Source organism: Paroedura picta, chromosome 15 (genome assembly GCF_049243985.1).
Source record: "Paroedura picta isolate Pp20150507F chromosome 15, Ppicta_v3.0, whole genome shotgun sequence".
Classification (NCBI taxonomy): Eukaryota; Metazoa; Chordata; class Lepidosauria; order Squamata; family Gekkonidae; genus Paroedura; species Paroedura picta.
This window is the reverse complement of record NC_135383.1, coordinates 18643940-18661170: the sequence shown is the minus strand read 5'-3', so window position 1 is coordinate 18661170 and position 17231 is coordinate 18643940. Positions and strand designations below refer to the sequence as shown.

At 47.2% G+C, this 17231-nt stretch overlaps 2 protein-coding genes across 4 annotated transcripts in view; one reads left to right on the top strand and one right to left on the bottom strand.

Annotated features, from left to right (window-relative positions):
- Nucleotides 1-536: 536 nt before the first annotated feature.
- The window catches only part of ITGAE (integrin subunit alpha E), a 52052-nt gene continuing 35357 nt past the window's right edge, over nucleotides 537-17231 (bottom strand). Inside the window, exons 21-33 of one of the 3 annotated variants that reach the window (XM_077311422.1) lie at nucleotides 16753-16823; nucleotides 15117-15249; nucleotides 14208-14249; nucleotides 13919-14017; nucleotides 13113-13192; nucleotides 11898-11975; nucleotides 11355-11421; nucleotides 11157-11264; nucleotides 5377-5442; nucleotides 4577-4678; nucleotides 3581-3676; nucleotides 2588-2698; nucleotides 537-1541 (exon numbers count right to left, since the gene is read on the bottom strand). In XM_077311422.1, coding sequence (XP_077167537.1) covers nucleotides 1485-1541; nucleotides 2588-2698; nucleotides 3581-3676; nucleotides 4577-4678; nucleotides 5377-5442; nucleotides 11157-11264; nucleotides 11355-11421; nucleotides 11898-11975; nucleotides 13113-13192; nucleotides 13919-14017; nucleotides 14208-14249; nucleotides 15117-15249; nucleotides 16753-16823 — 1110 coding nt within the window. In that variant the 3' untranslated portion in view covers nucleotides 537-1484. The other 2 variants (XM_077311423.1, XM_077311424.1) reach the window with 2 other exon arrangements.
- HASPIN (histone H3 associated protein kinase) lies at nucleotides 6237-9586 on the top strand. Its single transcript, XM_077311425.1, has one exon. It carries the CDS (start codon nucleotides 6410-6412, stop codon nucleotides 9083-9085), a length of 2676 nt encoding a protein of 891 aa, XP_077167540.1. The 5' UTR covers nucleotides 6237-6409; the 3' UTR covers nucleotides 9086-9586.

Here is a 17231-nt window from a genome sequence, read left to right as displayed (position 1 = left end):
TTGTGGGGAGAGGAAAGGAAACTGATTGTAAACCACTTTGAGATTCCTTCAAGTAGTAAAAAGTGAAAAAGTAGTAAAAGTAGTAAAAAAAACAGCTCTTCTTGCTCTTAGCTTCAGCACCACCCAAAGATGAGGTGATGCTGGGGGGTTTGGAATTGGATCGGTCCCGAGTCCCTCCAGAAAAACAGAGCTGCAGAGAAACAGAGCATTTTAAAGTATGCAGTTATTATCCACCTTTGTGGATGAGGCACAGATCCAGACTCACAGCGCTTTGAGGTTTAAAAGAGAGAATCTTTACTGGGAATGATTATATATATCATATTTATCTGCTTCAGTCTCCTTACGGAAGCAGAGTAATAGTAATAGCCTCCCTTAGCAAAGTCTTAGTAGTTAGTATGCCTTTACATTTCTCCAGCCTTACTTCACTATCTTAGTTCTCTTAATTCTATAAACGGAGAGTTGTTGTAGTCAGATCATGAACAATAAAAGTTCAGGGAAGAGTAAATAATAAAAGTTCAATACAATTTTCTGTCTTTGAAATAATGTTTATTAAAGTTTTTCAATACATAAAAGATACTTAACAGAAACAGGCAGAACTGAAAGAATGGTGGTGGGGGAGATCATATTGCTAAAGATATAAAGATATATATCAAGAACATATATGACGAACATTTAGATAAATGTATTCTGCGTTTACCCATTACCCATAATCTACCTTACTATTTAGTTTAACTATTTTCCTTTTGAGTTAATAGTTATATATCTTTGATCCAAAATCTCCTATCCCTATCTTTTACATATTATTTTGTCCTAGCACTGCAAGAAGTCTATAGAATATCCCAGCTAACTCTAAAAAAGGAGTTTAAAAAACAAACAAGCCTGCTCTCGTTAATAATATCAACTATTTCCAAAACTTCCCTCCTTTCTAAATTCACCATCCTCCAACCAAAAACAAAACTTCACCATTTTCCAATCTTACCCATTTTTATACACCAACTGAAATTTGTATGTTTAAAGATCTGTCAGCATTCAATCTCCCCCCCCTTTTTTTAAATAAATCAATTATAATCCATTAATCAGACTAGCCTATCTATCCTTACAACTCTCTCATCGCCCCCTCTGAAGGCTGAGACTAAGAGACGTCGAAGGTTCTTTTCTTCCAACACTAAGCGAGCGGATGATTTGTGTCGCCAGCCGAAGCAGGGTCACATTTTTCTGAGCTCATGGATTTCGATGCACCAAGGGCTTAACTCTGCTCTGGATGGCTCTGCAGGTCATCCAACCCCCCTCCCCTCCCCTCCCCCAACCTCCCACTCCATAAGATTCTCAGATCAGATGTAGAAGTAAATGGTGCCAAATCAGACTGGGGACTCTTTCTCAGCTTATGCCGTGGGGAGAGAGAATCCGGAACTCGATTTCTCTTGTCTTTCTGTGCCACCCGAGTCCCTTGGGTGATTTCACCCATAATTGGAGTCTTGCCCCGCTTAGGAATTTTGCTGCTCTTGTAATCTATCTTTGTAAGGCCTTTTGAAAAAGCCAACCTAGAAACGAGAAGAAACAGAATTATGCATTGCAATTCAGTCAAAGGATCTGATTTGGTTTTTTTAAAGCTAACAAGATAATTGATTTTTTAAATCGAGGGCAAGTCACATATCTGTAAGCATCATCGAGCCGTTCAGACAGCTGGAAAGCCCAGACTCTGACTTGCTACTTACATTCACAGCTGCACAAAACATTGTGGTCATGATTTTCTACCTCCCAGTCTTAAGGATCTCTCTCTATATCAAGGATTCCCTGCCTTTACGAGCCTGAAGAAGAAGAGTTGGTTTTCATTCCATGCTTTTATTATTATTATTTTGACCAGCTTGGTGTAGTGGTCAAGATTGGCAGCATCTAATCTGGCAAACCAGGTTTGATTCTCTGCTCCACCACATGCAGCCTGCTGGATGACCTGGGGCTAGTCACAGTCCTGATAGAGCTGTTCTCACAGAGCACTAATATCAGGGCTCTCTCAGCCCACCTCCCTCACAGGATGCCCTGTTGTGTGGTGAGGAAGGAAAGACGATTGTAAATCACCGTGAGATTCCTTCTGATAGAGAAAAGTGGAGTATAAAAACCAATTCTTCTTCTTCATAAGCTTCTACCAAAGCAAGAATTTTTTAAAAAACTCTCCAATAGTCTATCGTCTCCAATGGGCTATCACAGGCACGGCCAAACTATGGCTCCCCAGATGACTACGGACTATAATTCCTATGAGCCCTGCCAGCCTGCTCATGGTAATTGTAGTCTATAGATATCTGGAGAGCCAAAGTCTGGCCATCCCTGGTCTTTTGGAAGCCTGCCATGCCCCACCTATTGCCTAAAAACTGCAGAAAAGATTTTGGTGGTGGCCATGGTGCCCGTGGGCACCACACTGGGGACCCAATGTCCATACTAAATCCCATCAGCAGAATTTTTGGGTGTTTTTTAGTTCCCACCGACAGAAAAAATCAGCCTATCAATAATAACGACACAGCCGATCGCTAATAATGATAGACAGCTGAAAGAGGATGAAAGGTTTGCTGTATGAAGAAAGACTGACACTTACCATATAAAGGAAAACAACAATCACAGCGAAGAGCAAAATCCCAGCCACAGAGCTCCCAGCAATTACAGGAATATAATCAAAGTCAATCTCTTTCAGTAAGAAAACAGTGATCTGTTTTTTGGGGGGCGGGAAATGTAACTGTCATTTATACATTTGGAGAAATATAAATTGTCAATCCAAAAAAAAACTCTACAAATGCTATCTTGCTGTAATCCTTACAAATCAGTCTCACAAGGTAGGCCACAACCCTTCTCCACCCCCACCCATGTGGTGTAGTGGTTAAGAGCAGAGTATTCTGGAGAGAAGAGTATGATTTCCCACTCCTCCACATATATCCAGCTGGATGTCCGTGGCTTAGACACAGTTCTCTTAGAGCTGTTCTTGTGGAACAGTTCTCTCAGAGCTCTCTCAGCCTCACGTACCTCATAGAGTGTCTGTTGCAGGGAGAGGAAGGGAAAGATGTTTGCAGAGTTCTTTGGAGTGCCTTTATGTAGTGAAAAGTGGGGTATAAGAAAACCATGGCTCTTATGGAAGCTGACTCCAGAATCTAGAGTCTAGATTCTTGTATCCAGCCAAAAACAAAGTAATTTGAATTTATTTCAGTGGGTAAGATTTTAAACCAGTGCCTCTGCATGTTTCCTGAGAAGTAAATCCCATCAGGATGAACGGAGATTACTCTCATTTAAAGAGCATCATGCTGTTCACTCCAAGCTGTCCATTCAAATGAATGGGGGCATTAATTAAGTGCTTAATCAACAGTCCTTACAACAATCCTTGGAGGTAGGCCAGAATTATCTCTCGGCAGAGCAAAGAGCAGCTAGCTCACTTTCCCTGGATCCTGTCCTCTCTCCCCCCACCCCGTACTCTGGGCCCGAACAGAATTCACCTCTTGTTTGGGTTGGACCCGTACTGAGCACCAACCTCTCATCCAAATTTAGTTCTACCTTTTCACCTCCATGGAGAAAAGAGTACACAATCCCGCCTTTCCCATACCTGGGTTTTATGGTGTCTTTCATTCAAGCCCACATAAAGGTCTCTGTTGAAAATTATTTCTCCAGTAACCAGCAAGCCAGTCCTGTTTTTAAAGTCCTAGGGAAGAAAGGGGGAGATATTAATAGCCAATCTATGGCTTGATGTGATCTTCTCTTCAAGTGGGCCCAGCTGATGCACAGAACAGATGTTACGTTCTACTGACCAAAATCTGCTTAGGATCCCCAGCTCCAAGGAAGTAAAACTGGTCTCATTCAGGGCCAGGGCCTTTTTTGGCTTTGGCCCCAGCCTGGTGGAATGTCCTACCAACTGAGATCAGGGCCTTGTGGGACCTTAACCAGTTCTGCAGGGCCTGCAAAACAGAGCTGTTTTCAGAGGCCTATGGTTGATGTCTTGAAACAACTTTCGAGCCAACTAAATGATTATTTGAACAAATTTATTATCCCTCCCCCTTTTTTCTCATTGGGGGAAGGAGACGGTTGGAAGCTGGTTTAACCATAAATAATTATGACTTTTAAAACTTTCAAACCCTATCATTTAATGTTCATTCACTGGCTATATCAAAAAATAAATTTGAAATGATATTTACCCACATTCAGGACTATATAGCCAAATCGGGGCTGAATTGCAGGAATGAACCCTTAAAGCTCTGCTCAGCGAGAGGAATGATGCTCTGTTGTCTAAAACTGCTCATGGACTTTGTTATCTGTATTTGCAAAAATGCTAAACTGTGCATCGCATCTCAGTACACACGATCTACGTTCACCTGAGTTGTGGCTATCTGTATTTCTTGAATTGTCTGCCGCTAAAGGTAATCTATATCGATTACAAAACAAAATCAGAGTCCAGTGGCACCTTTAAGACCAATAAAGATTTATTCGAGGCGCCTTGAATAAATCTTTGTTGGTCTTAAAAGTGCCACTGGACTCTGATTTTGTTTTGTTGTGCTGCTCCAGACCAACACAGCTACCCACTTGAATCTATATTGATTATATCTACCTGCAAAGAATTGGCTAAAGTCACCTCTGCGGTCACAATAATGGTCTCTTTCTCCGACGTGACGGCGCAGGTCACAAGCTGGTACAGGATTGTCCTCCTGTCCTGGAACATAAAGGCTACAACATGAGATTTCTCCTTAGGGCACACTCGCCAGAGAAAGAACATTTAGCACTGTTTGCAGGAAACGGGGCTCAAGGCAGTCAACAGATGGCTGTGACAGATGGCTGTTGCTAGAAATGCCAAGCACAGAATGAATGGCTCCTGTTTATACTGCAGCGACTGTAGCTACCCAGCAAATGGAGGGTCATTTAACTTGGGCAGATCTCTGTCCAGCACATTTTTATCCTGTTCTTCTCCCAAGGCAGTCAGGCTCACAGTTTTCCTTCCCTCCATATAATGAGGGGATTTATGTGTTTTATTCTGTAATTATTATTGGTTTTATAAATTGTAAGCTGCCACGAGACGGCTTATGCTAGGAGTGGCGGTCTAAAAACTGAATAAATAAATACATAAAATCTTCACAACAACCCTTTGAGGTAGGCTAGGTAGACCCAGTGGACTTAGGTTTCCTAGATCAGAATCCATCATTCAGATAAGCATCACGCCTAGTGAGGAGCCAAAGTGGGCTGTAGTCCATGAAAATTTACACTGGAATAAAAACTTGAGGATCTCTGAAGGTGCTGCCAATTTTTGTGGCTTTTGGCATTCTTTTGACTTTCCCCATCACCGGACAACCCATGAATAGCCGTGATTCCACTAAAGAACTATGTGCCACCAGCAAACGCCAATGCCCCTTTTACCTCTGAGCTACCGTGTCCAGAATCTTTCCTTGTGAAGTCACTCACAGTCTGGCAAACTGAGGTTTTCTGGAGGGAAAGGGGGAGGAAAATCAATGACTCAGGACTTAATTTTTAAAGATTTGTAGCCTGTATTGCTGGCTAAAAGAACCTCTTGCAGGAATACAGGAGAAATGTCCCCTGCATACTCCCAAAACCAGAAACAGGATTATGACCACCAGATGCTGTCCCCATATTCTGGGGGTGGGTGGGATAGAGCACTCGCCACTGAAATATAATGATTGATAATGTCCCATTTCCCAACCTTTCTTCTTGTTTCCTCAGTGTAGTCTTTGGACTAGACCAGTGATGCAACCCGACACTGTTGTCTCCACATTGCTTGCAGCACAGCCCTGCAGTGTAGGTCATTAGCAGGGCTGCCAACTCTAGATGGGGAAATTCCTGGAGATTTCCGGGGTAGCGCCCAGGGAAGGTAGGGCTTCGGGAGGGACCTCAGCAGGGTATATAACCATAGCCCACTCTCCAGAACTGCTGTTTTCTACAGGGGAACTAATCTTTGGAGTTCAGTTATAATTCCAGGAGGAATCTACCCATTGGCAATTTCACTGCGATTCGGAACTGGTCTTGCCTGCTTGCAACAGGCAAGTGCATGGAGTTAGAGAAGCATCCAAAAACCAGCGCCTCTTTTACGCGCAGGCGCACTCCGCTCTTGCCCCCCCCTTCCGCTCCGCTCCGCAACCGGAAGCTATCAACCTCTTCCTTTCCTCCTTAACTCTACGACGCCTTAACCGTTAAGGCTTAACGCACAGCCTCGGCCCCGCCCCTCCCCGCGATTGGCCGAGCGCCGCGGCTGACGGACAGCACCCCCCCCCAGCGCCGCGCGCCGCCGAAAGTCCCCTCTCGCCGCCGCTCCCGCTGAATCTCGCTAGCAACGTGAGTTCTCGCGAGAGTCGGGTTTGAAATGGCGGCGGGTGCGCTGGCGGCTGAGGCGGCTCCGCGCGGCTGAAGAGAGGCCGCCCCTCCCCTCCCCCTCCGGATGGAGAGGCTCCGGCCGCGGCTGCTGAGGACCTACGCCGGGCAGCGGAAGGCGGGCCGCGGCGGGCGGGCCGGACTGAGGCGCGTAGGCCCCGCCGCGCCCTGGGTGTCGCCTCCGGTGGACCCTCGGCGCTACTTCAGCAGCACCAGCTCCTCCTCGGGCGGCGGCTGCTCCGCCTCGCACTCCTCCCTCGACGACCCGGACTTCCTGCCCCCCGGCCCGACCCGCCGGAGGGGGGCCAAGGAAAACCTGCCCCCCACCCCGCTGGCCAGGAACGTCACCTGCCGGAGGAAGAGGACCAGGCTTCGGTTGCGGCCCCCCTTGGGGTGCAGCACCCCCCAGCAGGCCCCGACGGGAGGGAGCCCCGCGGGGCGCCGAGACTCCGCCTCGAGCCCTTGCTGCAGCCCTTCTGGCAAGCAGGAGGCCCTGAGGGAGGACAGCAGCGCGCCCTGCAATGTGCTTCCGGAGCTGAGCCTGCTGAACATGGATGGGGATGTGCAAGCCAGTGCGGGCAGTTTGGAGCTCTTCACGCACGAAGATGGAGGGAGCCTGCTGGGCGAGGGCTCTTATCTGGGGCCTCGGGGGCAGATCGCCTCCACGCCGACGTCCAGGCCTTCCTTTATGCCCTTTCAGAGCCTCTGTTCCGTGCCGTCTCGTGGCCTCTGTGGCAAGACGGAAGCGCCTCTCAAGGGCTGGGGAGAACTTGCAGCGTCGCCTGATAGGGCGAGTGAGTCCAGCCATATTCTGGATGCTGGTCAGGATTGTTCCCCAAAGAGATCAGCGTCACCAAAGAGCCATGTCACCCGTCCAAGATCACTGCAGGGAGCTTTTCAGTTACAAGTCAGCGTGCATGATGGAAAAGTTGCCCTTTCCTTGCCAAGGGAGACAGAAACTCTTGATAACAAGAAACAGCGGATGTCTGTCAAAGCGGATATCAAGCCATATAAAAGAGGGGGTGGCTTAAACGGCGTTCTCTCAGACCAAGGAAGTGATTGCAGTTTGACTGAAAACAGCCCCCAGTTGCAGCCTGTGGTGATCCTGGACAATCAAGTGGTACCCAACTGGTTGGCTAGTAGGTGCTCTGGAAAACGAGCAGTGGATCTTGTGCAGAAAAGGGAATCTGGCTTGCTGTCAGATTCCCTCTGTGCTGTTCCTGGAATGTCTGACATCACAAGCAACAGTCAGGTGGTCCCCACCTGTGGTGAGGGAGCCGCTGGGAGAAAGGCTTGTATCAGCGGATTCAGTTCCAGACGGTGGGGTCAACGGGGAAATCTTGGGCAAGCCAGGCGCAAAAAGAACACTGGGTGGAAGGAACAGGCCGATGCCTCCCTGCTTCAGTATCACCTGAAATGGAACGAGAGGGACGATCATTTGGCTTTCTCGTCATTTCCAGATGGCTCCTCAGTAAATAATTCCAACTTGTGGCGCAGGATCCGAGCATCTCTTTCCCTCCACAAGAAAAAGAAAATTCTGTCGGAGGCGGAAAACTGCAACAGCAGCGTGCCGAACGCTTCGTATGATGGATCTCTCTCTGCAAGGGCACCAAACACCCCTTTCACTAAAAAACTGGGGTATTCTATTTGTCCCTCCTCTTCCATGGTCCTGTTGTCATCCATGAATTCCTTTTCCATAGCAGAAGTGACATTGACCGATGCTGAAAAAGTGTATGGCGAATGCCAGCAAGAAGGCCCCATCTCCTTTGAGGAATGCATCCCTCAGGAGAAAATGCAGAAATGTGAGAAAATTGGAGAGGGCGTATTTGGAGAGGTTTTCAAAACAGATGGTGAGACGGGAGCTGTGGCTTTGAAAATAATTCCTATTGAAGGGAGCACCAAAGTCAATGGAGAAGCTCAGAAGAACTTCAGTGAAATCTTACCAGAGATGATCATTTCAAAAGAACTCAGTCTTTTGGACGAAGGGGATGAGAACCGGACTTCTGGGTTTATCAAGTTGCACTCTGTGCACTGCGTGCGAGGAGCCTACCCTGACCACCTCCTGAAAGCCTGGGATGAATACGATAGGCTGAGAGAGTCTGAAAACGATAGGCCAGATTTCTTTGGAGACCAACAACTCTTCATGGTCCTGGAGTTTGAGTTTGGAGGAACCGACTTGGAGAACATGAGAAACCGGCAGCTGAACTCCGTGCTGGCAGCAAAAAGCATCTTGCATCAGGTCACTGCTTCTTTGGCGGTGGCAGAGGAAGCATTGCAGTTTGAGCATCGAGATTTACACTGGGGGAACATTCTCCTGAAGAAAACCACCTTGAAGGAGCTGAGCTTTAAACTGGGAGGGGAAACCCGCACCCTTCCCACTCAGGGAGTCCTTGTGAACATTATAGACTACACGTTCTCCAGGTTGGAGAAAGATGGCCTCACTGTATATTGCGACCTCTCCACTGATGAAGAGGTATTCCAAGGAAGAGGGGACTATCAGTTTGACATTTACCGGCAGATGAGAGAGGAAAACCTGAACAGCTGGGCAAACTATTTCCCCCACAGCAATATCTTGTGGCTTCATTACCTGGCAGACAAACTTTTGAAAGCGGTGTCTTACAGAAAGAAGCCCACAACCTCTGCCATGAGGCAGGTGCAGAAGCAGCTTGAGTTGTTCTCCAAACAGGTTCTTGGCTTCTGTTCAGCCACAGAACTGTTAAACACAAGCACTTTTTTCCACTGACGCAAGGTGAGCTTTAGGTTCCGTATGGGCAATTAGCACCAAACAGGAAGTGTTTTCTCAACCAACATTTAGCAAACAGCAATTATATGTATATAGTAGGCGAGGCTATAGCAAATAAATAGCAAGAAAAGGACTGCTTTATTTTCTAGTTTGGTTTATGTTATGGACTGATTTCAGCCTCAGCGTGTGCTAACAAATATAACTTTGCATTCAGCTAACTAAAAAAAAAAGTTTTAGAAGCTTATCTCACAATAAAAAATATTGATGATTTCTATATTATCTCTATCACTTCAAGTCTTAGAACCTGACAAACCGCTATATTAGTCAGGATTTGTGTGACAATCAGTTCTTTGTAGAAAATTAGATCATCTATAAGTATATAATCTATTTTTATTATTACTTTCTTATATTGTTCTCTTTTAGGGCTCAGAGCACTTGCAGAGTCAAGGGCTCCTCTGTGCGCTCTCTCTGGAAGCTTTATTAATATATATTTTAACTGATTTTAATGGTTTAATTGTCTTTAATGGGCGTATTGCAGAATGTCTTACAAGGCCCACTATCCAGAAATAGTGTGGCTTAAATAAATCTAGTAGCCTCCGGGCCATGGAGGATGGATTGCAGAAGCCTGGCCTTGTTGTGTCGTCACAGTCCGTGTGGCCATATGTAGGCTTCCCTCCAACTGATGTACGCCTGCTGTGGTACGTTCTTCTGGATGCGAGGAGGCAGCCTCCCTGCCCCACGGTCATCAAGTATTTTAAAAGAGAACCTCAGCTCCAGGGGAGGGAGTGGGCGTGGCAGTTTCCTAAACTACCACAGGACAGCAAGTCTTGCTTTAAAGTGTTCCTGCAGAGGAAAGGATGCCTTTTCTCACCAACGCTCTAGTCACCTGGGACTCTTACATTTAGGGGGAGAAAAGGGTACTGAGGGGGGAACGAGACAGAGATTCATTAAATTATATATGGGGTCATGAAAGTGGATAGAGAGAGATTTGTCTTCTTCTCCCATAATACTGGAATGAAGTTGAGGAGCAATAGGTGCAGGACAATCAGTAACTAAACTCTGGAATTCACTGCCTGCGTAAGATTAATATTACCCCAATATTCCAGTACATCTATTCTGCAAGCAGGGATGGTTTTTAAAGGAGGTTGGACATTCTTTATGGAGGAGAAACAAGCCCATGAATGGCTACTAGCCAGGATGAGTTGATGCTAGGAGGCCAATACCGGGAATGCCCTGTTTGTGTTAGCCCTCCAGGGCAAATGGGTGAAACGGGCTGCTGGTCTGCTCCAGCTGGGCTGTTCATACGTCTTACTGCTGTCCAGCCCTAGATTAAAATACTTTCACTGCTAAGTTGCCGTTGAGCAGGACATGATGTGTTAAACAACAGAGGGTTGGTGTTTTACTTTTGGGGGTAGAAGGGTAATATTAAAAATACAGTTTTAACAGTGTTTCAGTTAATAAATTGGGTCACTGCAGGTTTCTCCCAGTGGGATTCAGCCCTCCAGCCTGTGGGCCTGATGGGCCTGGGCCTATCATGCATAAAAAATCAGGAACGATCAAACTCCCACCAGGCCAGCACACATAGCCGAAAGCAAGGTGCGTTTAACTTGGTAGGTCTCAAAAGAAGATGTTGAAGGTGGGCAGGACATGTTTAGCACTTGCTTGCGCACGTGCCTGTGAGTGTCATTTTGGCAGCTCTGCTGAAACAGCATACGCTCAGAAGGGGTGATATTCTGTTTTGCCATAAAGTGTCGGCTGGGTTTGCAGAGGCCTTGTAGCCCACCTGACCTGGGCAGCAGTTAATGCTGTGCTGGCCATGAGCAAGAACTCTGAAGCCAATCTCCAGGTGAAGAAGAAGGGAACAATGGGATGAGAGGAAAAGGGGGCACTCAGAAAGGACACCCCCTGTGGCAAGCTTAAAGGGACACCTGACGGATCTATCAATGAAAAGACAATCCCACAGGTAGGAATGAGGTGGCCAGGGAGAGCCAATGCTAGACCCACCCTTATTATAACAACAATTTCTTGCATCCAAAGCTACAAATAGCCCAGGTGAGTAGGAGAGTGTTACCTGTGTCCCAGATGCATTCTTCACATGGATGACCTGGTGGTTGGCTATGATGGCCGGCACCCAGACCCACAGTTCAAGCTGTGCCCCATACGGGTTTTTTCCATTTATCTGCGTAAGGCAGTGCCAAAGGGTCAGAAAACAGCACTGTGTTTGCCCATAAATAAGCAACAAGGTGAGGGACAGTGGCCTCAAACCTACATTAAATTCAAACTGAGTGTTCTGGGAGGCTCTTTCCCTCACGTTCACATAAAGAAAAGGATCTGGCCTGCAGGCAAAAGAAAAAAAAATTAAAATAAGTCAGAAAAAGACAACAGTTTGGTCTTTATCGTACAAGCTGTATTTGCATCAGGGTTGGTGGGAAAGGCCTGTGTGTCTCTTGAGAGAGTTACACGTTACAAGTCTGCCACTTCGGTGCAAAAATGCGTGCCAGGTTTCCTCTTCAGTATGCTAATAGGAATACTGGCCTATCTTACAGGGTTGTTGTTGGATTCAGTGACTCGTGGGAAATACTTTGAATCCTTGCAAAGTGTTATTTGCAAACAAGTGTTATGACTGTTCTCTTACCCAGTGAGCTTTAAAGGGAATACCTATGCCACATGATTAATCTATTCTTTAAAATAAAAACAATAAGCTTTAATACTAATATAAGTAAACTGGGAGCCCCCCTCCCCTGGTTTTATTCTGACAGGCTGCCTCCCGCTCTTGCATTTTAAGACAGAGGAGTTGTTTGAGGCCATTTACCTGCTGAGGAAAGTGGTGAAGGCATATTTCACGTTGAAGAAATGCTCTTCTATCAGGGACTTGCTGTTTGGGTTGATGCTGTCGAAATAAATGAAGCGTCAGTAGCATTTCTCTTTAAGCCTCTCGTTGCTTGTGGGAATGTGCTGTCAAGTCACGGCTGACTCCTGGGGATTTCAAGGCAAGAGACAAGCCCCTTTGCCATCACTTGCCTCTGCATAGCAGTTCCGGACTCCTTGGCGCTCTCCCATTCTAGTGTTAACTAGGACTGACCGAGCTTAGCTTCCAAGGTCTGGTGAGACTGAGCTAGCCTGGGCCATGCAGGCCTCCCCAGCTTGTAGCTGAGGGACTGCACACACAAGCACACAACTCCATAAATGATTTAATCTTTAAAGCCAGCAAACTAGTATTCTATAAGCCAGTGGTCCCCAACCTTTTAATCACTGGGGACCGGTCAACGCATGACAATTTTACTGAGGCCCTGGGGGGGGGCAGTCTTTTGCCAAGGGACATCGCTGCCTGAGCCCCTGCTCCACTTGCTTTCCTGCCGGTGCCCCTGATTTCCTGCTGCCAGCAGCAGCTGTGCAGTGCCACGCCAAGGGGGAGCCCCAGCCATGGCAGCCGCTGGAGAGCACCAAAGGTGAGCCAGCAACAGAGTGGAAGGGCAGCCCCCAAAGCAACAGCCAGGGAGGAGGATGGGGAGGAGATGCGGCCCGGTACCGACTGATCTACGGACCGGTCCCGGTCCCCGGACCGGGGGTTGGGGACCACTGCTCTAAGCCAGATCAGACCTCTTCCTTTTGCAGTCCCCGGTTACCAGCTCAAGAGGTCAAGGAGGTGGGATTTGACAACTGGCTGGTGCTATTTTGGTCTGACACCCGCCATTCACTTTTCAGAACACTTAAATTTGAATCCAGTAGCATCTTCAAGACCAACAAGATTTTAGGGGTTTAAGCTTTTGAACATCAAAGCTCCCTTCAGATTGTCCTCCTTGCACAACGATATCGTTGACCTTGACTTTCAGGGGCCGAGACCCTCTGTTTTTTTGGCTAAAATGTACCAGAATTATTTTGCAGCACAGTTACAGCAGTACTTTTGAAGCATTGTGTGTAAGCATTGCCCAGCGTGCCTTTCTTGGCCAGCCAGATTAATAATTAAAGATATTTTGGTTAACAAGTGTGGTTTGCGCCGGCAATCAAGAACAAAAGTTTTATTTACTTGCTGAGGTTGACAGTGATACTTGGAGGATGGCTGGGGAACTTTCTTTCCTCTAATTGCCAGATCACGGAAAAATTTGCCTGCGGTGTAAAAGAGCAAAGAGGTCAGTTGAGCATCCGTAAAAATGCTCCACTAAGCTTATGCATTTTAAAATTCTGCCAGGCAGTCTTTGAGGCAAATATTTGGCTGGCTGACTGTTGGCACTTTGCAGTCAAAAGTGGCCTGTTTGGTTCAAACTATTGTATAAAATCCAGGCATGCATCTTCTCTCGGGGACTGCCGTGATATCTAGGAATATTCACACTCGTTTCTCACAAGTACGCTGCTCTTTCAGACCTGCAGTTCCCAGCCCTCTTATCCCCTTAGGGTCTGCCTAAGGGTTTTGCTTAACCAAAGGGCCCTTACTACTGCCCCCTCCTCTAAATCTCTTCCCTCAAGATGCTTCTCAGTCCAATGCAAGTTTTCCTGGGACTCTCATCCTGATCAGCTTTGCAGTTCAGAGGAGAAATCACATTTCCATTTCTTAGCTCTGCTGTTGGCAACATGCACTGTGCCTCCTATCCTTCAGGCACCTGTGAGGTGTTTTCCCATCCAAACTGGCCTTTTTGCTGTTTATTTCTCCTGCTGAGTGTTTCATTCCCGGGCAGAGTATTTGTGAACATTCCATAACGTCACAGTACAAGGAAAACACGTGGTGTTAGGATATACCAGCCAACCGTCAAGGAAAGGTGTTGAACACCCTTCTTAAATGACAGTTGTTATTGCCTGAAGGAATAAAATCTTTAATGCATTCTTCACGTGACTCACCGTAGACTTGAACACAGGATGTCCAATCTTGCAGTTCAGAGAGGAGAACTGAGGCTTGGTTGGTTTAGGGGCTTCACAGTGGATCGTGGCAGAAGAAAGCTGCCAAGATATGGACAGCAGGATTCAAACCGGAATGTCACAAAAACAACGTCCCCCTTCCCAGGCTCTTGCATTGCCAAACATCAGCCTTACCAGCCAGTAAAGCTTGATGTTGCTTTTACCCGGGAGGTGAAGGGCAGACCTTCCCTAGCAGATCCCAGTGGACCACCAAAAGCATGAATTAGCTTACCCTGTCCTCTGACAGCACCCCATCTGAAGAAGGGTTGGAGTACTACAGGAAAGGTGGAGGGAAGGGCATTAAAGATACAAATATTTCCACCTGTCTCTCTCACATCTTACTTGCATATCTGTTTTTCAAATTGCCTTGTTGGATCAGACTGAGAAGGTCCCTATTCTGTCTCCCAGTGCCATGTTCTCAATGAAGCTCACAAGCCGGCTCTGAAAGTGACCGTCTTTAGCATTTGGTACTCAGGTACACTGCTTCTGTACACAGAGGCTCCATTTAGGTTTTGTGGCTATCACAAACAAAATCAGGCCAGCCGTCAGAGGGCCTACCTGCCTAGCTGTCATAGCTGATGCTTCGCTGGATCCCCACCCTACCTTCCTTCCTGTTAATTCTACCCACTCTCCTACTAGGAACCCTGGCTCAATTGTGGTGATGCAACTGGTTTTCTGATTACATTAGAGTTACAAAAGAGTGCTTGGCCCTAAACGGTTGGGGCCCTGGTTATTTGAAAGAGCACCTTTTCCCACGCAGACCTGCCCAAGTACTGAGATCTCAAGGAAAGAGCCTTCTTACAGTCCCATATCTCAGAGGCTTGGGACCATGACATGCTGAAGGGCCTTCCCTATGGTGGCCCCCAGATTTTGCCAGAGCCTCCCTCTGGTGATTCACCAGGTTCCTACATTATATGACTCCTGGTGAAAACACACCTCTTCACCCAGGCTTCTGACGTCTAGTTTCATCTGATTGCTATCCTGCCAGGTTCAGAGGGGGAAAAGGGTTTATACTTTAAATGTTCTAATGCATTTTACTTTATTTTATCTTGTTTGAGCCATTAGTAATCCCCCCCTCCCCTGAGAACTTTAGGTATAGGTGCGGGATATAAATCCACATATAACAAAATTAGTGACTCACTTCTTGGATCTTTTTAAAACACAGGTTCTCTGGGTATTCCAAAACCAGAGCTGTGAGGTAGGAGTTGTCACCAGTGTTCGCCAGGTGGAGGTCCATGGTCAGCTCCTTGGTGGCCCCAACCACCAGCTCCTTCCTGTAAGGATGTGGAAAGTAGATGGTGCATGTCAGAATCGAGGGCACCTTCTGCTGGTACTTAGGCCAGGTCTGTTCCTGGGCCTGCCACTCACCTCCCTGTCAGACCAAGCTTCATTTATGTTGGCCAGGATCCTTTGGGAGGCAGGAAAGCCAGCAAATAATGCCAGGTAATTCTCAGAGGGAACCCTGAGCATTTTAAATCTGCAATTAAGGCTGACTCTATTCCTCTGGGGCTTTCCTATCTCTGCTTAGCTTCTTAGATTCAATGAGATTCAGCTAGTCTGGACTATCCCAGGGCGGAGTAATGGTTAACAACCAGTTTGGGAGCCACTGTGGTATAATGGTTAAGAGCGGCAACTTCTCATCTGGAGAACTGGGTTTGATTCCCTGCTCCTCCACCTGCAGCCAGCTGGGTGACCTTGGGACAGTCATAGCTCACCTGCCTCACAGGTGGTCAGTTGTGGGCAGAGGAAGGGTAGGTGATTATAAGCCGCTTTGAGACATGTGAAGCTAGCTGGGTGACCTTGGGCCAGTGACAGTTCTCCCAGAGCTCTCTCACCCTCACCTACCTCACAAGGGGTCTGTTTGTGGGGATAGGAAGGAAGGTGATTGTAAGCTGCTTTGAGACCCGAAGTAGTAAAAAGTACAGGAAAAAAGAAAAACATCTACTTGCCCTACCCAGGAAACCTGCATGGCTACCAGTAGATGTAAGTTTCCCCAAAAGAGGGAACAAGTAGCAGCTGCCCAAGATAATTTCAGGTTGGGGGAATAGCACAGGAGGAAAATATTAATCCCCCTACCCTGTGTTCACCAGGGTCCCAATCCAAATCAATCCGTTGTGCACATGGGAATCAAGTCCGAAGCATGGAATTCCAGGTGGGTGTAGGACAGAACGTCCTCATGGGTGGCACACAAATTTTGTAGTGAGTCTGATTCACCGAACCCCCCCCCCATGGTTTTGTGGATAAAGTGAAGGGAGGGAACTATGTTGGATCCCTTGAGAGCCAGTTTGGTGTAGTGGTTAGGAGTGCAGACTTCTAATCTGGCACGCCGGGTTCGATTCTGCACTCCCCCACCTGCAGCCAGCTGGGTGACCTTAGGCTCGCCACGGCACTAATAAAACTGTTCTGACCGGGCAGTGATATCAGGGCTCTCTCAGCCTCACCTCCCTCCCAGGCTGACTGTTGTGGGGAGAGGAAAGGGAAGGGGATTGTAAACTGCTTTGAGCCTGAAAAGCGGCATATAAGAACCAACTCTTCTTCTTGAATTACTTGGGGAAAGAGGAGGATGCAAAAAAAAATCCCCTTGTGGCATTTCCCAGGCGCTGGTGTTTTTATAACCCTTGCTTGTGGGAGACGACATCTGCTGCAGTGGACCTTCTGAATTCAAGAAGACGGTGGTCGTATGCGTGGGCAGGGGAGGGTTAAACCTCTGCCTGGTTTGCTCTTCAGACCTTCCATTTCTTCCCCGTACAACAGACTCACTGGTACAACAGACTCACTCGGTGTGAGCAGCCAAGGTCAAGCGTGGATCGCAGACGGTCTTGTTACTGCAGTCATCCTTATAAGGCAACTGAAATGACAAGAATGGGGTGGGAGGAAGAGGGAAGGTTTATCCTCACTGTGTGGGAGAGAAGCTGTAAAAAGTATCTTTTGCCAAGACTTGATAGAGAAGGGTTCAAAGCCAATGAGATGGCATGCTGCTCATTCTTTCCCCTGACGGAAGACAGAGTGGTTGAGAACCAGCAGGGTGTAGTAGTTAAGAGCTGTGGGTGCTAATCTGGAAAACTGAGCTGGAGTCCTGGATAGTCTTCGGCCGGTCACAATTCTTGCAGAGCTGTTCTTGCAGAGCAGCTCTCTCAGAACTCTCAGCCCCACCTTCCTCACAGGGGAGGTGTTTCTAAGCTGCTTTCAGACAACTTTGGGTAGTGAAAAGCAGGGGGGGGAGAGGAAGAAAAAACATTTCTTCTTTAGAGCAGTG

Coding starts and splice junctions, on each gene's coding strand:
- HASPIN (XM_077311425.1), top strand. CDS start 6,410: ATGGAGAGGCTCCGGCCGCGGCTGCTGAGGACCTACGCCGGGCAGCGG.